The following is a 23347-nucleotide window of genomic DNA, read 5'->3' as shown; positions in this document are numbered from 1 at the left end:
GCTGTCTTCCAGGTTCTGAGTCCTAAACTTGCCCACCAAATAAAATAACTCTCTAATTTCAGGTTGTGAAAATATTTTTTAGTCGACAATTCATATAACAGGGCTTCCCAGGTGGCGCTAGTGGTAAAGAACCCACCTGACAATGCAGGAGGCAGACGAGACACAGGTTTGATCCCTAGGGGGAGAAGATCCCCTAGAGTTGTTCTTTTCTTCAGCCATGAAACTAAAAGACGCTTACTCCTTGGAAGGAAAGTTATGGCCAACCTAGATAGTATATTAAAACGCAGAGACATTACTTTGCCAACAAGGTCCGTCTAGTCAAGGCTATGGTTTTTCCAGTGGTCATGTATGGATGTGAGAGTTGGACTGTGAAGAAAGCTGATCGCCAAAGAATTGATGCTTTTGAACTGTGGTGCTGGAGAAGACTCTTGCGAGTCCCTTGGACTGCAAGGAGATCCAACCAGTCCATTCTAAAGGAGACCAGTCCTGGGTGTTCATTGGAAGGACTGATGCTAAAGCTGAAACTGCAATACTTTGGCCACCTTATGCGACGAGTTGACTCCCTGGAAAAGACTCTGATGCTGGGAAGGATTGGGGGCGGGAGGAGAAGGGGATGACAGAGAATGAGATGGCTGGATGGCATCACCGACTCTGTGGACATGAGTCTGAGTGAACTCCAGGAGTTGGTGACGGACAGGGAGGCCTGGTGTGCTGTGATTCATGGGGTCGCAAAGAGTCGGACACGACTAAGCGACTGAACTGAACTGAAGCCATGTCTGATTCTTTGTGACCCCGTGAACTGCAGCACACCAGGCTTCCCTGTCCTTCACTATCTCCCTGAGTTTGCTCAAACTGGTGTCCATTGAGTGGGTGATGCCAACCAACCATCGCATCCTCTGTCACTCCCTTCTCCTCTTACCCTAGAGTAGGAAAAGGCAACCCACTCCAGTATTCTTGCCAGGATAATCCCATGGACAGAGGAGCCTGGTGGGCTACAATACATGGGATCGCAACAGTCGCACATGACTGAGAGACACACACACAAACACACACACAAGCTGTCACAGGCTTGTACAAAGGAAAATGAAACAGCAGTTGGAGATCACGTCTCTCTCACACACACACACAGGCACACACACCACTTGGAGATCACATCACGCACACACAAGCTGTCACAGGCTTGTTGTGCAAAGGAAAATGAAACAGCACTTGGAGATCACGTCTCCCAGTGGGTGGCACGCCGGGGCGTTACTGAATAGAGTGCCCTCCTGCGCGCGGGGCGGGGGCCGGCCGAGCTCCGGCGGGTGGCGCGCGCTAGGCGGCAGCAGCGGGCTGGGCTGGGGCGCGGCCGCCGCGCGGGCCCCTCTTGTCGGGGCTGGCGGCGCGGGCGGGGACGAGCCGGGGCGGGGAGGGCGGGGCCGAGCCGGGGCGGGGCTGACGGCCGAGCCGGGGCGGGGCCGAGCCGGGGCTGGCGGCCGGGGCGGGGCGGGGCCGGGCGGGGCTGACGGCCGAGCCGGGGCGGGGCCGAGCTGGGGCGGGGCGGGGCCGAGCCGGGGCGGGGCCGAGCCGGGTCGGGGCGGGGCCGAGCCGGGGCTGGCGGCCGGGGCGGGGCGGGGCCGAGCCGGGGCGGGTCGGGGCGGGTCGGGGCGGGTCGGGGCGGGGCCGAGCGGGGCCGAGCCGCGGCGGGGCGGGCGTCCGCCCTCTGCGCTGCAGGAGCAGCGGTAGCCGAGCGCAGCGGAGCGATGGCGGCGGCGGCGGGCGAGGCGCGCCGCGTGCTGGTGTACGGCGGCCGGGGCGCGCTGGGCGCGCGCTGCGTGCAGGCCTTCCGGGCCCGCAGCTGGGTAAGTCGGCGGGCTGGCGCGGAGGAGCCTTCGGGCGCCGCGCCGGAGGGCGCTCTGGAAGGGCGCTGGGGGCCGCACAGGGCTGCACGTCTGCGTGCGCTGCCGCGCCGAGGCGCAGGGCCTTGCTCTGCTGGGAGGCTGGTGAAGGGGGCTCTGCTCTGCGGCCTCTGCCGGGCCCGGAGTGTCGGGCGTGATTCCATACAGACCAGAACCGGAGGGAGAGGTCAGGGGAGGGAAGGATCTGAAATCACTACCTTGTTCATGGCCACTGGGGTTACTAGCCCTGTGACCCTGAACTGACCGCTTCGTGTTAGCGAGCCTCACTTTCCCCATCTGTAAAATGGGGGTACGAATTGTATTTCTTTCTTAGAGGTGTTATGAGGACTAAATAATTGGTGTCATTACGCATAAGTTGTAAATTACCTGACGCTGGTAAAAGCTATTTAAATGTTAGCTACTGTTGACATACGTATGTTATTGATGTATACCTGCTCCGTTGCTTCAGTCGTGTCCGACTCTTTACGACCCCGTGGACTGTAGCCCGCCAGGCTCTTCTGTCCATGGAATTCTCCAGGCAAGAATACTGGAGTGGGTTGCCATTTCCTTGTCCAGGAGATCTTCCTGACCCAGGGATCAAGCCTGCATCTCTTGTATTGGCATACCTTTTTTTTTTTTTAAATCACTAGCGCCACGTGGGAAACCCCCTATTGATATATATCCCTGTTCCATTAGCTTCCCTTGTATCTGATACTTTAAAAGCTTGCAAATGCCTTTTGTTTGGCAAAGACTACTTGGCATCATGGGTAGGAGGGCGCTTGTCACCGAGCCAGGGACCCTGCCCCCTGCCTCCAGCCTGCCCTTCGAATTCTAGGTGGAGACTCCGCCCACACCGTGTTCAGTTGCAGCGGCTTCTTGCTCAGAGACCCCACTGTAGCTCCGGGAGCTTTCCTGGGGGTTTCCTTGCCCGCAGCAGCAGCAGCCTGGGACCAGGGAGAAAGGCAGCCAGGGTTTTCATCTCGTATTAGTATAGGAATATGCTTCGAAGGGTTCGGAATACACCACCTTCCCACCGTTTACCTGTCTTGAGATGTCTTCCCAGGTCTGCAGGAGGGGTGGGTGGTGACCATGGAACATTTAAGGGCTGCCAGCCCAGGGCCAGGCATTAAGCTCCTGCACATCAGAGCCCCTGCATAATCTTAGATCCATTTAGTCTTTCCAGCAACGTTAATACAGAGTTAAAACATGTATATATGGAATCTAGAAAAATGGTACAGATCCCTGGAGATCAAACCAGTCAGTCCTAAAGGAAATCAATCCTAATATTCATTGGAAGGGCTGATGCTGAAGGTGAAGCTCCAATACTGTGGCCACCTGATCCGAAGAGCCGACTCATTAGAAAAGACTGATGCTGGGAAAGACCGAGGGCAGGAGGAGAAGGGGGCGACAGAGAACTAGGTGGACATGAGTTTGAGCAAGCGCCAAGAGTTGGTGAAGAACAGGGAAGCCTGGGGTGCCGCAGGGCATGGGGCTGCAAAGAGTAGGACACAGCTGAGCAGCTGAACAAATAAATAGCTGATTCACGCTGTTGTGCAGCAGAAGCTAACACAACACTGTAAAGCAATTATCCTCCAATTAAAAAAATACAGGGCTCCTGTATCCATGTGTTAACAGATCCAAGGACTGTGCTTCCTCTCGGGGTGGGGTGGGGTGGGTGTATGGGGGGTGTCCTTTCATTTGGTGAATCTGGAAAGCTGACTTACCCGTGACTCTGTCTTTCCCTCCCTTCCTTCCTGGGAGCTCTGGGGGCTTTGGATTGGAACTATTTCCTTGTCTCAGTACCCTCCTCGCTGTGACACAGAGCAGTGAGTGTTTTGAATGGATGCTGTGTTCTTCAAAGCTTGTGGGGGAGATGTTTATCTCTGGGGCCTTCAGACTGCAGGGCCCTGGAGCTTTCTGAGTCAGCACCATGTGTCAGAAGCCAATGTTGTTCAGTCGCTCAGTCGTGTCCGACTCTTTGCGACCCCATGGACTGTGGCATGCCAGGCTCCTCTGTCCTCCACTGTCTCCCAGAGTTTGCTCAAACCCGTGTCCCTTGGGTCTGTGATGCCACTCATCCACCATAGCATCCTGCACTTCATTTCATTCTCACACTAACCCTGTTGATTGCTGACAGCCCTCATTTTGCAGGGGAGGAACCTCTGCCGAGTGGTGGATGAAAGTCGCTGTGTGGCAGAAGCAGGATTCAAACTCTGACCTGATATCCACGCCCACAGTCATCCTTTTGTGCTCTGGGACAGGGGTTGGGAAATTCCAGTTCTCCGTGGGCTGGATCTTGCCTGGCACCTGTTACCACAGAGCCCACGAGCTAAAAAAGATTTCCCCATTTTTAATTGGTGAAAAGAAATCCAAAGAAGAGTAGGCACATGTGAACATTATATAAAATTCATAATTCAGCGACTGATGTCTTCTCAGCACACAGCCAGGCTCTTTCATCGATTCCTGGGCTGTTTTCTGTGGCTGCTCTCTAGCTGTGATAAAGTTGAGTAGTTGCAGCAGAGGCCATGTGGCCATCACAGCCTGAAAGACTTAGCCTCTGGCTCTTTAAGGAAAGGTTTGCAAACCCCTGGTCTCGGGCATCTGTGCACCAGCAGGGTTTGGCTTTGAGAGCTGAGAGTGGAAGGGGAAGAGGTGTTTGGAGGTACAGTAGACTGGCCTGGGGATCAGGACGGGGTATGCTGGCCAAAGCCGGAAAGCCTTGCAGGTCAGTTGCTAGGTCTTTCTTCTAGTGGGTTTTCGCGTAAGCCTCTAACCTGTCTCCAAGTCCCGCATGAATCTGTCCTGCCTGACTGCCTCTTGACCAAACCTGTTTTCTCCTCGCTCCAGTGGGTCGCCAGTATCGACGTGCAGGAGAACGAAGAGGCCAGTGCCAACGTCGTGGTTAAAATGACAGACTCGTTCACGGAGCAGGCCGACCAGGTGATTCCAGGGAAGGACCGTGCTTGGGGTGGGGAGCCCTGGGGAGAGGGCTCCAAGGGCGGTGTGTATGGTCAGCTTCTCTTTTTTCAACTTATATATCTTGAATTCTTCCTCAAATCACTTAATAACACCTGTGTCAACTTGTAATTTTTCTTTGTATAGATTGGTCACAGTTTCTTTGGTTTGTCCTTGTACATTTAAACTTTTTTTGCAATTTTTCTTTTTTTCACTCTAACTTCTTTTGCTTACTAATGTTAAGAATACTGTGGCAAACATCTTCATCTCTGTCTGTTATTTATTGAAGATACGTTCCAGAAAGCGGAGCTCCCCCTACCCAAAGCAAGAATACTAACAAACTAGGTCGTTTCCAGTCATAAAGTGAAAGTGACAGTGTTCGTCTGAGTCACGTCTGACTCTTTGCGACCCCATAGACTGTTGTAGCCCACCAGGCTCTTCTGTCCGTGGGATTCTCCAGGCAAGTATACTGGAGTGGCTAGCCATTCCCTTCTCCAGGGAATCTTCCTGACCAGGCGTGTTGTAAAGAAGTCAGGCAGAACTCTACAGCTCTGTAGATGAATTGTGACAAAGCCCTCGTTCTCCCTGTGACTGTGTCCCCGAGGGGGATCTGCTGGCAGTTCGTTGGATGTCTTGGTATAAGTGTCTGAGGTCCTCTTAAGCAGGCCTGCATTTCTGGAAGAGCCCTCCCCCCAGCTGCATGAAGGATGAGCTGTCTGTGGTCTTCATGCCAGCCCTGCAGCCCGCAGTCCAAGGAAGCCTCCTAATGATTCCTCTGCTTAATGATCTTAGTGGTTTTATTGGACTTAATAGTAAAACTCAGTATGGCTTTGTTGTGTGTCGGACATCGTAAGAAGTGTCTTATTTGCAGTAGGCCGCTTAATCTCTTTAACACCCCCAAAATCAAGTGTCTCATCGTATCTCCCGTTTAGAGATGGGTACGGAAGTCCCAGGTATTTGCTCAGACAGGTTGTAGGTAGCAGAGCCGGGATTTGAACCTGGGCTCTGGTAGGGGGTGGTGCCTGTGCTCTTAACTGCATGTTAAAGTTGCTTCTCAGCAGAATAGCTTCGTGTGAATAAAGCAAGGAAAATTTAAACCAGATGCAAGGGAGCCCCTGGGCGTGGACAGCTGAAGCTCCTCCAGACGTGGTCCTCTGTAGTCAGTCTCTCCTGCTCCTTTAGTTGCAGGTTTCTGATGTCTGTATCCCATTTCGAATATGAAATTGTCCACGTCTGAGACTTGACTTTACGGTGCATCTTTAGGACGAAGATTGGGAAATGCCTTCGTTATTATAAGCTTAGCTTTTAACATCTTTAACCCGTCCTGCGCCTTCTCATCTGCTAGTCACTCAATCAGGAATTTCTAGACAAACAACCTGACATCCAGGTTTTGATTCTAAAGCTCTAGAAGAGGAAGGTACATGTAAATTAGGGCTTCCCAAGTGGCCCTAATGGTAAAGAACCCACCTGCCAATGCAGGAGACTTGAGATGCATGTTCAGTTCCTGGGTGGGGGAGATTCGCTGGAGGAGGGCATGGCAACCCACTCCAGTGTTCTTGCCTAGAGAATCCCATGGTCAGAGGAGCCTGGCGGGCTACAGTCTGTAGGGTCGCAATGAGTTGGACACGACTGAATGAGCACACACGTGGGCATATTTAAATTGACCCCCATAGGCTGAAAATTCACTAGTGACAGAAGATAAAGAAGTGAGAAAAAAACTAAACCTATGGAAGACTATTGGGTAGGCAGAAGGAAGAATTTAAGGGGGAGGAATTTTAAAATGCCTAATTTTAATTTTATTATAAAAATAGAACACAGAGGTGGTAAAAAAAAAAAAAAAAAAAGACAAATCAAGCAGGAGCATTGCTGCTGTGGGTTCCGTGCTTCCCTAAAAGGTTGAGCACAGATTGTGTGTAGGTACAGAGGTCAGGGGAGATGATGCAACTTCCGGCAGATGAGAGCTTGCTGTTGACAATGGGATGTGGCTTAGAAATGAAGGGGAGGCAGCCAGGGAACCAGGGTAACAGGAGGAAGATCTCGAAAGCTGAACCAGGGTTACGTCAGGTACTTGCCAGGGGACAGTCAGGAATCTACTTAAATTGAAAGATTTTGGTATAGAATGTAGAGGAGAGGAGAGATTGGTTTCCGTTGCCAAATTGGTCTCTATGAAAGAGTGATTTTTAAATTTTTGGCCATGCCTCGTGGCTTGCGGAATCCTAGTTCCCAAACCAGGGGTGGAACTCATGCCCCCTGCAGTGGAAGCGTGGAGTCCTAACCATCGGACCGCCAGACAGTTCCCCTGAAAGAGTGATTTGAGGCTCAGAAATTGTTAGGGAAGGCCATCTGAGACTGAAATGTTACTGCTGGGAGAATTCCACTGTCCTGTGTTAAGCTGCTGCTTTAGAAGCTTGATCTTAACAAAGCTGTTGACAGGCTATCATCCTTTCAGCCATTCCAAGAAAATATGGAAAAGATTCATGGATGATGGCCAGGGTTGTGTGTCTTCTCAGATTTTTGTTTTAATAAACTATAACAAAAGACATGTGTATGTTTTCAACAGTTTAAACATTTTAATCAAACAGAAGTAGAGAATTAGTGTGAACCCCCATGTATTCCGTGCTTATCAACATTTTACCATGAATTGTTTTTTATTGCTTTTTTTTAATGGAAAAATTTTCTCTCTGGCTTTGGTTTTTTTTTTGAGTTACAGTTAATGGAATGTTTGTATTGGAGGGAGAGTAGAATTGATTATCTCAGATTATGATTCTGTGATTGGCAAAGAAATTCTGGAAAGAAATATAACAGAAATATAGCTATAGGCAGTGAAATCCTAGGTGATTTTTTTAAAAATATGGAATGCTTCATGAATTTGTATGTGATTTTTTTTTTTTAACTTTTCCTACTTTATTTTTTGTTTTATCCCAGGAATGTGTACATCTCCACCTTTAGAATATTCAGAAGACTCTAGGTTGCTTTATAAACATCACAGTGAAATGCAGTCAGGCTTTACTGTCCAAAGTGTTCATTGTAAGTTGGTCCTGCATGTGATTTTCAAAGCGTTAATTGCCAGGTACCGTAAACTGACTTACAAAGAAGTGCAAGGTCAGTGGAGGTGACTACAGCAACGCCAGCCGTCAGCCCGTTGAGGTTCACCTGACAATCTGTGCATCTTTTCTGGCCCTTCTGTTTCAGGTGACAGCTGAGGTGGGAAAACTCCTGGGTACAGAGAAGGTGGATGCGATCCTTTGTGTGGCTGGAGGATGGGCTGGGGGCAATGCCAAGTCCAAGTGTGAGTCCTTTTCTGAGTTAATCATTCGCCCTGCTCTGCTCCTTGTCCAGGGGCATGGGTCGGGTCAGTACTATGTGCCAGGCCAGACGCTTTCCTGTCTGCCGCCCAGAATCTTTCCAGCCACTGTAAGGTGGGGATCAACACCCCGTTTTACAGAGGAAGAAAAAACTTCCCATAAAGGGGGTCAGGGGGCTTCCCTGGCGGCTCAGCAGTAGAGAATCCACCGGCAGTGCAGGAGTTGCAGGAGGCTTGGGTTCGATCTCTGGGTCACAAAGATCCCCTGGAGAAGGGAATGGCAACCCACTCCAGTATTCCTGCCTGGAGAATCCCATGGACAGAGGAGCTTGGCGGGTACAGTCCATAGTGGGTGAAGAGCCAGACACGACTGAAGTGACTTAGCTGCACGGACACTCAGAGGAGTTAGGGCAGAGGGGCCTTGAGATGAAACAGGAGACAGGACGAAGGCAGCATTGTCCCCACTGCAGTCTTTCCAGGCTCGTTCCTGGGAACTGGGAAAGTGAAGGGAATGGAGAGGTCATTCAGAAGTTCACAACTCAGCTTTTGTTGAAGCTGTGAGTTTCTTTGCTATTTTTTCATGAACATTTTCAGATACACAGAAAAGATGGAGGAACGGTTCAGCGCACACCGTTCCGCCCCCGTCGAGGTTCGGTCCTTGTTAATGTTTGCCATACTTGCATTCTCGTGCCTTCTCACATGTGTGTATTTTTGCTGCATTTGTTAATCATTTGAAAGTGCTTTGACACGTGACTGTATTTTTGTACGTGTCTCCAAGGATTAGGCCATTCTCATGTTAGTGTCGGAGAAGGCAATGGCAAGCCACTCCAGTACTCTTGCCTAGAAAATCCCATGGATGGAGGAGCCTGGTAGGCTGCAGTCCGTGGGGTCGCTAAGGGTCGGACACGACTGAGCGACTTCACTTTCACTTTTCACTTTCCACTTTCACACATTGGAGAAGGAAATGGCAACCCACTCCAGTGTTCTTGCCTGGAGAATCCCAGGGACGGGGGAGCCTGGTGGGCTTCCGTCTATGGGGTCACACAGAGTCGGACACGACTGAAGTGACTTAGCAGCAGCAGCAGCATGTTAGTGTAATACCACTCTCACACCTAAGAAAGTTACCAGTAATTCTGTAAGATTAGTAGTATCAGCTCATGTTCCAATTACCTCAGTCTATTCCATAGCTGTTTCCCCTAGGTTTATTCTAATCAGGGTTTATGCACTGCATTGTATTACTGTTTGAGTCTCTTAATGTAGAGTTTTTTCTTTCCTGTGATATGCTTGCAGGTCCAAGGCAGTTTCCATGTAGAGTGTCCCCTACTCTGAATGTGTCAGACCGTTTCTTTAAGGTGTCCCTTATCTTGTTCCTCTGCCCCTGGTCTTTCCTGTGAACTGGAAGGTAGGTCTGGAGACTTGCTTAGATTCAGGTTAAATACTCTGGTGGTGGGGATGCTTCCTGAGTGATGTGGACTTCACTCTGCACCCCTTTGAGTCCCACTGCTCCACCGTCCATCCAGAGTGATGCCAGCTTTGATGCTGGGTCAGGCTTAAGGTGATAGATCTCCATCGTAAAGTCCGTTTTTCTATTTGCAATTAGTTAGTGACCCGTGGGATGGTCCTTTGGCATCATGTATGAGTATCCTTTTCCCAAACACCTTGAGAACCCCAAATTTCCCAAAACTAGTGGTTATAAACATCCATTGATAATCTCTACCTGAATCAGTCATTCCACTGGGGCTTGGAAAATGGTAGTTTTCCAGTTCTGTCGTTCCTTCTGCATTTATCAGCCAAAGTGATTTAAAAAGGAATTGCTTTTCTGTGTTCGCATGCATGTGTGTGCGCTCAGTCACGTCCAACTGTTTGCGACCCCGTGGACTGTAGCCCAACAGCCTCCTCTGTCCATGGGATTCTCCAGGCAAGAATACTGGCGTGGGTTGCCATTTCCTTTTCCTTCTCTTCACACCTAAATGTGAAATTGTCAGTTTGTCGGTGATGAGCTTGGCAGAGCACCTGATGGTCTTTTGTGTATTTTGGGACCAGGAAGGGATAATTGTGGGTCCGCCCTTTTTTCCCCTAGTTCTTCGTAACAGGGAAATGCAGTGCCTTGGTCATCACCCACTGCAGACCCTCCTTCTGTATCAGGAGGGCTCTGTCTCTGGGTCACGGGTGCACTGGGCTCTGTGTATCCTCTGAGCGGGGAGGGGATGGTCATTCAGCTGGTGGCGTGACCTCCCTTACCAGTTCTTCCTCCTCACGTCTCTGGCGAGGCCAGACGGTTAAAACAAGTGCGAAATGGTTATTATTTCAGCTTTCTTTTAAAGAGTCTTCAAAGTTGGCATTAAACTTTCAACCATAAAAAACTGTCACTCCATGAAAGCCCTCTTTATGTCGTCATAGTCCCTGAAATCTTTTATCACAGATAAAACTTGACTTAGACATATAAGTTCTAATTAAAGATCTGATGTCCTTTATTTATTTTTGTAATTTTAAAAATTATTTTTTTGACCACACCACACGGCTTGCGGGATCTTAGTTCCCTGACCAGTGATTGAACCCAGACGCTTGGCTGTGAGAGCATGGAGTTCTAACCACTGGACCACCAGGGAAGTCCCCTAATGCCATTTATAAAGTAGGGCAGTGCTTGAATTAAAGCTGGTCCCACCTATCTGTTAACAGCCCTCATTTATTGGTAGACGTTTACCAGTTTGGCTTCCCCGGTGGCTCAGACGGTAAAGAATCTGCCTGCAATGCAGGAGACCTGGGTTCGATCCCTGGGTCGGGAAGATCCCCTGGAGGAGGACATGGCTACCCACTCCAGTATTCTTGCCTGGAGAATCCCATGGACAGAGGAGCCTGGTGGGCTACTGTTCATGGGGTCGCAAAGAGTTGGACGTGGCTGAGTGACTGACACTAACCAGTTTACAGGTGAGGAGGCTGAGACTTGGGTGATCACGTGGCCTGGATTTGAACCGGCATCTCTGAGCATAAGCCCTGGGCTCTGTGTGTGTGTTAGATCTGCCTGCAGACCCAGAGTGGCCATGGGGGCTTCCTGCAGTGTCGGGTGCTGTGAGTCAAGCTCACCCTTCAGTTTCTTCCCTGTGAATGCTGACCTCGTGTGTTTCTTTGCTCAGCGCTCTTTAAAAACTGTGACCTGATGTGGAAGCAGAGCGTGTGGACATCCACCATCTCCAGCCACCTGGCCACCAAGCACCTCAAGGAAGGGGGCCTCCTGACCTTGGCGGGGGCCAGGGCCGCCCTGGATGGGACACCTGGTGAGCCTCCGTGCCCCTGTCTGTGAAATGGGAGCGCGCACACTTTCTTGCTCGCTGGGTGCTGAGCGCCTCCGTGGGAGGGGGAGTGTTAGAGCCCTTTGCCCCCCAGGGCTGTTTGTGGTTGGGTGGGTTTTGCTTCCTTTTAGGCCCAGTCTTTCAGGGGAAGCGCGCCCCGTCTTTGCATGTGCGCTGTCCTCATGGTCATCTGGCCAAGGACCACTGTCCTCTGGCCCCGCTCGTCCTGTGCCTGTGTATCTGGGATCCACCCAGGGAGTGGCTGGTGTTGATTGACTCTCAGCTCATTAATATGGGCTTTCCCCTGGTGGCTCAGATGGTAAAGAATCCACCTGCAGTGCAGGAGACCCAGGTTCAGTCTCTGGATCGGGAAGATCCCCTGGCGAAGGGAACGGCAACCCACTGCAGTGTTCTTGCCTGGAGAATTCGGATAATACTGAGTGACTAACCCTTTTACTGAAGTGCGGGCATGGTTAAGACGTCACCATCTGAATTTAGTGAGGGGTTGGGCACAGTTCACTCTCCCTTTGGATTGGGATAAAGGGATTTAAGCAGGGAGTCGGGAACATAGTTCAGGGACCCAGAAACTATCTCCATTACCTAAATTAAACTCGTTAAAAAAAAAAAAAGAGGGGGAGTGTTTTTGGACCTCTTTAGTAAGTGACGAAGCCTTGAGCGTCTTTCTCAGTTTTCATGTAGTGAACTGAACTGTGAGGCTTTTACAAGTTAATAATTTTTTTGCCACTCATTTTATTAGTTTTCACAGAGAAAGTGATCTTATAAATGCATGGCTCTTGGCAGTAATTCACACTGTGTAAATGTTCAGTGGTAGTCTGGCTGCGATCTGATTTTTATTAAAATCAGAGACTCTAGAGAGTAAGTACAGAAATGAGTAATAGCTTGACATTGAAAAGAGAAAACCCTAGGACTGAAACACTCATTTTTCTGAAGGACGCAACAGCTTTCTACCCTTGCTTTTGCTTTATTAATATCATTCTTTGCTTATAGTTTCAGATACTGGTTAAGACTATAGGATCTGGAACTATACAGTTTGGTTTCGTATTGCGGTTTTGCCATTTGGTCGCTGTGTGATATTTGGCAAATTATTTAACCTCTCTGAGCCTCAGTTTTGTCATTTGTATAATGAGAAGAAACAGTAATCCCTCCTTTATATGGTGGTTGGGACTTGAGTCAGCAGTAAGTGTGAACTATTATTATTTACTACAGGTTTCTGTTTGCTCAATTACTCCTTCAGGTTTTGATAAGTTTGTTCCTCTTTTAGCTCTTTAGTCAGGTGTTGTTAAACTTATTTGAGTCATGAAATCTTTTCACTTTGATTCAGACTCCAGAAAAATCTGGGGAAGTCTATGAAGGCAGGCAATGAACAGGCTTAATAGTCTTTGAAAACCCAGGAAGAGGTGTTCAAAAATGAAGTTTTTCATGTGGAAGCACACTGAGAAACCCCCCACCCCACTCCTATTTCCATGGTTGTTTATTTGTGGACAGTCCGCTGGAGGATAGATAGTATCCAAGAGATGGTGATCTGTCTCCTGTACCATTTAAGGATCTGCGCTGTGTTGAGAAATCAGTCTTTAGGGACTACACTGGTCACTTTGTACTTATTTATCTTGTTGATGAAGTGCGTTCTTTCCCCGTGTTTTGCACATGATCCTCACCAGCATTGTACAGAATTCTGTGGAATTGAGCCTTTGGGGCTACTGGTTGCTGTTGCTTGTTTCCTCATCCGATTCCTTGCTTTCATGCTGTTTGAATGGGATTAAGAGAGAGTCCTGGGAGAAGAGTGAGTGCTGGTGACGGGGGCTGGTCGGATGAAGTGCATGTGCTAGTTTGTTTACAGCTGTTGGAATGGTGATTTTTCACTCATTTATTCGTTATAATGTTTGTTGGAGTATAGTTGCTTTACAATGTTGTGTTGGTTTCCACTGCACAGCAAAGTGAGTCAGCCATGCGTAGACGTACATCCCCTCTTTTGGATTTTCTTCCCATTTAGGTGGTCACCACGGAACCCTGAGTATGTTCTCTATTAGTTGTCTATTTGGAGCCTGGTGGGCTGCCGTCTATGGGGTCACACAGAGTCGGACACAACTGAAGTGACTTAGCAGCAGCAGCAGCAGCAGCAGTGTATATGCGGAGAAGGCAATGGCAACCAACTCCAGAGTTCTTGCCTGGAGAATCCAGGGACGGGGGAGCCTGGTGGGCTGCCGTCTGTGGGGTCACACAGAGTCGGACACGACTGAAGCGACTTAGCAGCAGCAGCAGCAGCAGCACTGTATATGCAGTGTCAATCGCAGCCTCCCAACTCTTGCACTCGTTTATTTTAATCGCTACAGAGTCTGTTAGATCTTCACGCCATGATCGGCCTTCTGCCCTAATGAAGCCAAGGAAACCAGGCATGGTGAAATAGTCTTCTTGCACTTCTAAATAACGTTTTGAGACCTTGACCCTGTTTTGCAATTTGAGTCACTGTGGAAGCGGTTCAGTGATTGGCTGCTCCGCTGGGCTGTGAGTCCCACCTCCCCCGGACTCTGATGCCTCTTGAGCTGTTATGCTTTAAACAGCCGACCCGCTGGGGCTTTTAGGGAGCGGCCAACCTTTGGAAGTAGCGGTTTTCTGAGGGCGGAGGGGTGTTGGTAGCAACGAGCCGTTCTTTGTTGCTGTGGTGGCTGCGTTTAGTGCACCCGCAGCTGGGTGCTTCTGAGACAAGAGAGCCCTCGCCTGCCATGTGTCTGTGGGACAGACGGAGCCCTGTCCTGATCAGCTGTTACCTGCAGGCCGAGTAAGCGACAGGACCCTACTGTATCACACAGAGAACTAGTCAGTATCCTGTGATAAACCTAATGGAAGAGGGTATTAAAAGGAATGCATGTATGTATATATATCTATCGGGCTTCCCTGGTGGCTCAGTTGGTAAAGAATCCACCTGCAATGCAGGAGCCATGGGTACAAGCCTTGAGTTGGGAAGATCCATGGATAAGAGAATGGCAACCCACTCCACTATTCTTGCCTGGGAAATTGCATGGACAGATGAGCCTGGTGGGCTTCAGCCCAAGGGGTCACAGGAGTTGGCCATGACTTAGCGACTAAACCCCCACCATGTATGTGTGTGTATATGTAACTGAATCACTTTGCTGCACAGCAGAAATTAACACATTATAAATCAACTATAGTTCAATTAAAAAAGAAAGCATGCCTTGCTTCTGTCAGCAAGTGTTCAGTGACTGGTGGGAGGAAAGGAAGGCTGATGGGAGGCATGTATTCACATGTTGCGACTGCTCAGATAGTGTAGTTTATTTTTTAATTAATGTTTTTTGGAGTTTAGTTGATTTTCAATGTTGTTTTAGTTTCTGCTGTACAGCAAAGTGAATCAGTTATATATATTTGCACATATAGCCACTCCTTTTTAGATTCTGTTCCCATATAGACCATTACAGAGTAATGAGTCGTGTTCTCTGTGCTGTACAGCAGGTCCTTCTTAGTTTTCTGTTTTATATATAGCAGTATGTACGGGTCGATCCCAGTCTCCCAGTGTATCCCACCCCCACTTCCCTCCCTTGGTAACCATGAGTTTGTTTTCTGCATCTGGGTCTATTTCTGTGTTGTAAATATGTTTATTTGTATTGGGCTGGCCAAAAAGTTCGTTCGGGTTTTTCCCATAACATTTTACAGAAAAACCTGAGGGCTCTTTTTGGCCAACCTATTACTTCTTTTAGATTCCACGTGTAAGCAGTCTCATATGATTCAAATGGTGACCTTTAATGTGAGCTGGACTCCAGGGCACAGCATTTATGTTAATATGATGGGCAACATGTATGGAGGTCCTACCCTGTTCTGAGCCTAGACTTGAGTACTTTATCCCCAGTTTTACAGATGGGAAAACTGAGGATTAGAAAGGTCTTGAGAACCTGCCCAGGATTTCTGTAGTGGTAAATGGGAAGGGCTGGGCTTTGAACCTGCACAGCCTGACTGTAAAGCCTGTACTTCAAACTACTGCTTGATTTCGCCAACCCACTGGGCACCCAGCAGTGTATGCTGGCTGCTCACAAGCTGTTATGGATTCAAGGGTTCAGAACCCTCGCCTGGCTTTTTACCTCTCCGCTGGCCTCGGTACGAGTCTGTGTGTGAGCCTGGGCCTCCGTTTCCTTAGCTATAGAACTAGGATTGGCCTTGTGGCTTCTCTGATAACCATTAAGTGCCAGGTGAGTAGTAGGTTATGTCCTTCCCACTTTCCATTGATGTCCCTGGTTTTCTCTTCCCGGCCCCCTTGGGACCCTGGTGTGATGCCCTTTGGATGTGCCAGTCGCGGCCGGTGGTCTCTGAAATATTTTCTCCCCGTTTCCCAGGGATGATTGGCTACGGCATGGCCAAGGCTGCGGTTCACCAGCTCTGCCGGAGCCTGGCCGGGAAGAACAGTGGCCTGCCGCCTGGGGCTGCAGCCGTCGCCCTGCTCCCGTAAGTGGATGGGGGTCCCTCCACACCTGACCCCCGCCGAGGGTTCACGTGGGTCCTGGAGTTACTCCACACCAGGAATGAGTGCGTGCTGTCACCTCGGCTCCCGAGAGTTGTCTAAGGCCCTGACGACACTTGTTGGGCTTTTGGATTATCCTGGGCTTTCCCGGATGGTTGCTTAGCTGATGGGATGGGTCTTCCTCATTTTCTGTCCTTCTGTCCCTCTTTATTAAGAAATAGTGGACACATTTAATTTTAATATCTGTAGCTCTGTCTTTCAAGTCGTGTTAATGTCAGCATGGAAGAAAGACTATTTGGTCTGTGGGTATGGGGGTGGGTTTAGGAAGGGAATTTGGGGAATGCTGGGAGATGTTTCTGAAGGATTTCTGGACCAAAGGCCTTGCCCCCTGGCTGTGTTCCTGAAAGATGATATTGGTGTGCTGGGGCACTGGACGGCCCTCTCACCTTTCATTCCTGAGATTCTGTGGCCTGGTCCCAGGGCTATTACTTTGAGTGTTTTCCCAGGCCTGAAAGCTCTGGGGAAAGTCAGTCATCTCAGAATCCTGTATTCTGTTATGAAAGTCTTAAGATTCCATGGAAAACAGTGCGCAGTGAAGGATGAGGCTGTCTTTCCCCCAAATTAAAGAAATATTATTATTACACTAAAAAAATCCTGAGACATGAGTCTGCCGCATTTTAGGGAGGGAATGGAGACACAGACAGAAGAACAGTTTACTCAGTAAAGACTAGGCAAAACGTGGCTTTTAGCCAAAGCGCCTTGCTGGCTCAGGGCTGGGCTGGGCTGTGGTCTGTGTGACCGGGGGCGGCTTCCTGGCCGCCCTGGTGAGCTTCGAGTGGTCTGTCCACATCGGCGCCGTCACCCTTGGTGGCGTTGGCTCCCGGGCGTGGGGACACACATGTGACAGGCTTGTCTGCGCTCTGCAGGGTCACCCTGGACACCCCGGTGAACAGGAAGTCGATGCCCGAGGCCGACTTTAGCTCCTGGACGCCCTTGGAGTTCCTGGTCGAGTGAGTATCGCGGTCGCATCACTAACTCAGCTCCCAGGCCCCGTGCCTCCCTCTTGTGGGTGAAAGGACAGGCCGGTGTTCTCCTGGCTTATCAACTCCGCTGCTCCATGAGGTCCTGACCTCCAAGGGCGCCTGGTACCTCAGCCTGACCCTCGCGGGCTGGAGGGGTTAATGGTGCCGCCCCCTCCACCAGGGGTGGTTCAGTTCCTCTAGGCCTCAGTCCCTTAGTCTGTATGATGGGGTCGTGATGACCTCTGGCAGGGTGAGCTGTCGTAGAGTGGGTCAGGCTCTCAGCCCACGCCTGACCCGCAGACGTGCTGGGTGAGCACGGCACCCGCAACGCTCGTCTCTGTTAGCAAGCATAGCTGCGTGGAGTGAGCCGCTGACCTGGGTGGGACCTCTGGGCCCACGTGTCTGAATTAGTGCCGAGCCTCAGGAAAGCATCCTTTGTCCCCCAGGTCATATTCGGCCCCCAAGGCCCTTTGTGAATGTGAGTGGCTTTGGAAGGTCAGGAGAGGCTGTGCTTTCTGCTCGCTTGTGTTCGCTTGGATCTGAGTTCCCCCAGACCCTTCTGTTTAAGGGGGTATAGAGCACATGTTCGCTGAGCACCCACTGGGCCTGGGGGCTGTGCTGGGCCTGGGGACGATGATGAGGAAGACGTGGAGCAGGGACCAGTTCGCCCAGCATAGTGAGTGGTGAGCCATCTGTACGGCTGTATTCATGTGGGATGTTTATAGAGCTTGCGATGTACTTCTGGTCTGAGGTTGCCTTTTAATTAGATGGAATTGGGAGATAGTTGGAACTTTTATGTTTGGAACAAGCACTTGTGTAGCACCTATGTGCCAAGCCATTTGACTTCATAACCCTGGTCTTATTAAATGCTTGTAGCAGGGGCTTCTTAAGTGGCTTGGTGGTAAAGGTGGTGGCCTGCCAAAGCAGGAGACTCAGGAGATGGGGGTTCGATCCCTGGGTCAGTAAGAGCCTCTGGAGGAGGGCATGGCAACCCACTCTAGTATTCTTACCTGGAGAAACCCCGTGGACAGAGGAGCCTGGTGGGCTACAGTCCGTGGGGTCACAAAGAGTTGGGCACAACTCGGTGACTGAACAACAGCAGCAACAGCTTCCCTGTGCCTCCTCAGCCCCTGCTCAGTGGCCGCTCAAATGACTGGCCAGCTGAAGGGTGGCTCTGGTCCAGCAGGTTACTCATTGGCACTAAAGACTCAGGAGCTCCTGGGGACTTCCCAGTGAAGGAGGGGCCACAGTTCCACCTGGGGGGTGTCAGAGGGGACTGTATTCTCAACAGCAGGAGTTAATGCTTTAAAAATGATCAGGGGACTTCCCTGGCAGTCTAATGGTTAAGACTATGTGTTCCCAATGCAGGGGACACAGGTTCAGTTCCTGGTAGGGGTACTAAGATCCTGCATGCTGTATGGTATGGCCAAATTAAAAATAAAGAAATAAAAATTATCAGCCTCTTGTTAAACCTTAATAATTCCTTGTACCCTTTTTCTTTCCTCATTTTTTTTTTGGCGACTGCTAGATTTTACTGAGATACAACTGACAAAAAATGATATAGGTTGAAGGTATAGAGTGTGAGTTTTTATATTCATATACATTGTGAAAGGGCTTCCCTGGTGGTTCAAACAGTAAAGAATCTGCCTGCAATGCAGGAGATCTGGGTTCCCTCCCTGGGTCGGGAAGATCCCCTGTTGAAGGGAATGGCTACTCACTCCAGTATTCTTGCCTGGAGAATTCCACAGACAGGAGCCTGGCGGGCTACAGTCCATGGGATCACAAAGAGTCGGACACAGCTGAGTGATGGACACAAACACACACGCACACCGAACCACAACTCCCCCAGGCAACCAACACCCCTCCCCACACAGAGCTGGTTATTAAATGCCCCATGCTGGCACCGAATATGTTTTATTGCAGTAATGTGTGTGTGTGTGGTTTTTTTTAATATCTTTTCCATTGCATGGCACAGCCGTGGATGCTCCATAAATGTGTGTTAAGAAAATAATAATTTTTTCTCTTTCTTTTTAAATGCCTGGGAGGTAATACAACAAAGTGTAAAGTATCCTCCCGTGTCTCTCTCTGTTTTTCTAATTCTTTTCCTTTTATTCTGTGTTCTTAGTTTAAATACATATTTTAAAGAGTTTGCAGTGTTGTGTTGGTCTCTGCCGTAACAACAACGCAGATCATCCGCTCCCTCCCTCCCCTCCGCCCTTCCCATGCCTCCTGGTCATCACAGAGCGCCAAACCGGTGCCCACGCCTCTTAGGATGAACTCATGAAAATCTGTGTGTAATCACATAAAATCACTGTGTCCCAACAATGCAGTCTAACAACGCAGGAAAAGAGCCAAGTGAAAATCTTGCCAAATCCTAAGCACTCAGGAACTGCAGTCAGTGAAGTCCTAGAATCACTGGGGACCTGGGTGTGTGTCCATGAGGCCTTGGAGGCTTTTTTACAGCTGCTGCTTGGCCCTAATGTGAATACAAGCCTGTGTCCAGATTTTTGCTTTTAGAATGTAAAGCTTTTCTTCTTTTTGTTCTAGAACCTTCCATGACTGGATCACAGAGAAGAATCGACCAAGCTCAGGGAGCCTAATCCAGGTGGTGACCGCGGAGGGGAAGTCGGAGCTTACCGCAGCATCTCTATAAGCTTCATTTCACCGTCTTTCAGAAAAGTCATCAGTCCGTCAGCGTGGCCGAGTGTGGCCCTTGTTTCCTGTAATCCTGTTTGTGGGACGTGATTCTAAGTCCTGTTTTCCTCTCGCCTAATGTGCGTTGTTCTCCTGGGACAGTGTCCAAGATTGTGTGAAATAAAAGCATGTGAGGCTCACAGATAGCACGGTGGGTCAGTGTTAACCACGAGATTTTGGAGGGCTCAGGATGACCCCCTCTGCACTGGTGTCGTATTGAATTGCTTTGAGACTTTGCGTCAATCCCTGAGAGTGGCTGTCGCCCAACTTGTTCAGAGATTTGTTGGGAACAGAGACATTTGGAGCCTGACTTCTTTCTGAATGTTGTGCCTGTATCACAGATGTAGTTTTCGTAGCTTCGAATTCATCTGCCTTAAAACTCCTTCTGTGGTAGAAGCAGAATCCTGTGGACTCTGTCAAGGTGTCTTTTTCCTGTGAAGTTGCCGAATGCCCAAGGGAACTACTTGTGATGGTCTTGCACTTATCTTCCTAGTAAATGCCCTTCATTTGTGGTATTGTCTTCTCTGTTCAAATGGCATCTTATAAATGGTCATAGGTGACCGCACTAGAATTGTGGGCTGCCAGTGCTCTTTAGCCTGATGTTCTAGAAAGGGGGTTGGATTCAAACCTTGAAATAAGTGTTTTCAGCACAGCAGCAAGAGGCACGATTCCCTCGTGGGTGTACCAGAATCTGAAGGGTGGTCCGTGCATTTAGAAGCAGTGCTCCGTGTGACTTGATGCAGGCTGCTCTGACTGAGAACTGGCGGTGCAGTGCAACCCATTTTACAGGTGACGAAACTGAGGCCCACAGCAATGCCCTGTCATCCTCATGGTCGGTAAGTATCAGAGCTGAGCCCAGAACCCCAGTCACAAGATGGTTGCGGTTCACAAAGGCCTTTACCACGTGCGTCCTCTTTTTAATTCTTTTAAAGACATTTTGTTTTCATTGAAGTAAAATTCGTATAAAATTGGCCATTTTAAAGTGAAAAATTTGGTGGCATTTACTATGTTCGCAGTGGTCTGTAACCACCTCCTCGGTCTAACTCACAAACACGTTCATCATCCCCAAATCCAGCTCCTTATCCACTAAGCAGTCTTCTTCCCCCTGTCCCCAGCCCCTGGCAACCAACAGTCTCCTCTCTGTCTCCATGAGTTTGCCTGTTCTGAATGTTTCAGAATGTAAATACAGTCATGCTCTATGCAGACTTCTGTGTCTGACTAATTTTACTTCCCAGGTGGCTCATTGCCAGTGCAGGAAAGACATGGGTCCAATCCCTGTGTTGGAAGATCCCCTGGAGGAGAAAATGGCAACCCACTCTAGTATTCTTGCCTGGAGAATTCCATGGGCACAGGAGCCTGGCAGGCTGTATAGTCCATGGGATCACAAAGAATCAGACATGACTTATTTTACTTAGCCTGTTTTCAAGGTTCATCCACCATGTGTGCTCAGTCACGGTCATATTCATATCCTCAGGAGACGATTTTATGAGCCCAATTCTTGCAAGAACCATACCGCTAGACCAACAAGCTGCCATAATTAGGATGAGATGTGGTCGTAGGGCGAAGCCCTCATGAATGGGATTAGTGTCCTTATGAGAGTCCTGGACACCTTGCTTTCCTCTACTCTGATCTCCACCACGGGTGGACACAACGAGAAGCTGGCCATTGCAGCCAAGAAGTGGGTCCACACCAGGACCCAGCCATGCTGGCCACCTGGCCTCAGACTTCCAGCTCCCAGAACCTCCTCATACATTTCTGTCGTTTATAAGCCACCCCATCCATGGTAGTTACAGCTGCCTGAACACAGACGCTGCTGCTGCTGCTGCTGCTGCTGAGTCGCTTCTGTCGTGTCCGACTCTGTGCGACCCCATAGACGGCAGCCCACCAGGCTCCTCCGTCCCTGGGATTCTCCGGGCGAGAACACTGGAGTGGGTTGCCATTTCCTTCTCCTGAACATAGACAGTAGCAAAACAAAATGTGTGCAGAGAAGAGAAGGATGACAGAGACTGAGCTCTCTGAGATTGGGAGGAAGAGGAAAACTCAGCAAAGGACACTGGAAGGAACAACCAGTCGGCGGAATGTGCTGTCTTAGAAAGTGAAGAAAGCATATTGAGCAGGAAAGAATGCACAGTCAGGCCAGATGCTGCTGAGAAGGAAGACAACGGCTAGAAACCGACCATCGGACTTAGCGGCAGGGAGATCATGCATGACGCTGGCAAGCACTTTCAGTGGAGCGGTGGGGGTCAAAGATTCACGCAAGCTCCAGAAAGGGCTTCCCTGGAGGCTCAGACGATATAGAATCTGCCTGCAGTGCAGGAGACTGGTTCAGTCGCTGGGTCGGGAAGATCTGCTGGAGGAGGGAATGGCAACCCCCTCCAGGATTCTTGCCTGGAGAATCCCATGGACAGAGGAGCCTGGAGGGCTACAATCCTTTGGATCAAAGAGTCAGCCTAATGGGTCCTGAACACTTCACGTCGGAGAGCAGGGAAGAGAGGGAATGAGTGAAGACACGTCTGTCTAGTTTGCATTTTTAAATGTTTAGTTTTATGTTTAGCTTTGTCGGGTGCTCATTGCAGCCTGCAGGGTCTGTCACCATGGCACACAGGCTCTCCAGTTGCAGAGCACAGACTCTAGTGCTCACGGGCTTGGCAGTTGCGGTGCTCGGGCTTAGCTGCCCTGTGGGATCTTAGTTCCCCGACTGGGGAGCGAACCCACTTCCCCTGCATTGGCAGGTGGGGTTTTAACCACTGGACTGCCAGGGAAGTCCCTAACTCAGTTAAGGTATTTTGTTGGAGTCTCCTAAATGTTATTCTTTTTTTAAAAAAATTATTTTAACTGGAGGCTAATTACTTTACAATATTGTATTGGTTTTGCCATACATTGACATGAATCCGCCCCGGGTGTACGTGTTCCCCATCTTGAACCCCCCTCCCACCTCCCTCCCCATCCCATCCCTCTGGGTCATCCCAGTGCACCAGCCCTGAGCATCCTGTATCATGCATCGAACCTGGACTGGTGATTCATTTCACATATGATAATATACATGTTTCAATGCCATTCTCCCAAATCATCCCACCCTCGCCCTCTCCCACAGAGTCCAAAACACTGTTCCATACATCTGTATCTCTTTGGCTGTCTTGCATATGGGGTCATTATTACCATCTTTCTAAATTCCCTAGATATGCGTAAATATACTGTATTGGTGTTTTTCTTTCTGACTTACTTCGCTCTGTATAATAGGGTCTAGTTTCATCCACCTCATTAGAACTGACTCAAATACATTATTTTTAATAGCTGAGTAATACTCCATTGTGTATATGTACCATAGCTTTCTTATCCATTCATCTGCCAATGGGCATCTAGGTGCTTCCATGTCCTGGCTATTGTAAACTGTGCTGTGATGAACGTTGGGGTACATGTGTCTCTTTCAATTCTGGTTTCCTTGGTGTGTATGCCCAGCAGTGGGATTGCTGGCTTGTATGGGAGTTCTATTTCTTGAACAGAATTCGGCAAAGTCTACCAGGCATTTGGCTCTGCTTTGCTCTCAGCCTTACTTTATGGCTGAAGTCTTTTCTGGAGAGCTGACCTGAGACGTGTGATTTGCAGCCTGCTTGAGGGCATTTTCTGATTGCCTTTACCAGAGCACACCTGAAGGTCCCTGGTCCCAGGTGCCCATTTCCAGCCCAGCTCCAGAGGAAGGCTTCTGCTTTGTCCCTGAT

At 49.5% G+C, this 23347-nt stretch overlaps 1 protein-coding gene across 1 annotated transcript; it reads left to right on the top strand.

Annotated features, from left to right (window-relative positions):
• Window positions 1-1663: 1663 nt before the first annotated feature.
• QDPR (quinoid dihydropteridine reductase) lies at window positions 1664-20148 on the top strand. The gene is made up of 7 exons (XM_088836545.1): window positions 1664-1841; window positions 4725-4817; window positions 8025-8121; window positions 11271-11411; window positions 15788-15896; window positions 16839-16922; window positions 19482-20148. The coding sequence occupies exons 1-7, from the start codon at window positions 1743-1745 to the stop codon at window positions 19585-19587; spliced, it is 729 nt and encodes a 242-aa protein (XP_088692671.1). The 5' UTR covers window positions 1664-1742; the 3' UTR covers window positions 19588-20148.
• The last annotated feature ends 3199 nt before the right edge of the window (window positions 20149-23347 follow it).

The sequence above is a fragment of the Moschus berezovskii genome, chromosome 5, assembly GCF_049115385.1.
Source record: "Moschus berezovskii isolate FMDL1 chromosome 5, NW_MosBer_1.0, whole genome shotgun sequence".
Taxonomy (NCBI): domain Eukaryota; kingdom Metazoa; phylum Chordata; class Mammalia; order Artiodactyla; family Moschidae; genus Moschus; species Moschus berezovskii.
Note: the sequence above shows the minus strand (reverse complement) of the source record. Positions and strands in the feature narration are given on the sequence as shown.

Bases quoted from the DNA above. Each gene is read 5' to 3' on its own strand.
- QDPR (XM_088836545.1), top strand. From the start codon at position 1,743: ATGGCGGCGGCGGCGGGCGAGGCGCGCCGCGTGCTGGTGTACGGCGGC. The intron at 1,842-4,724 runs GTAAGTCGGCGG...TCCTCGCTCCAG, and splicing joins CCTTCCGGGCCCGCAGCTGG to TGGGTCGCCAGTATCGACGT. The intron at 8,122-11,270 runs GTGAGTCCTTTT...TTCTTTGCTCAG, and splicing joins GGGCAATGCCAAGTCCAAGT to CGCTCTTTAAAAACTGTGAC.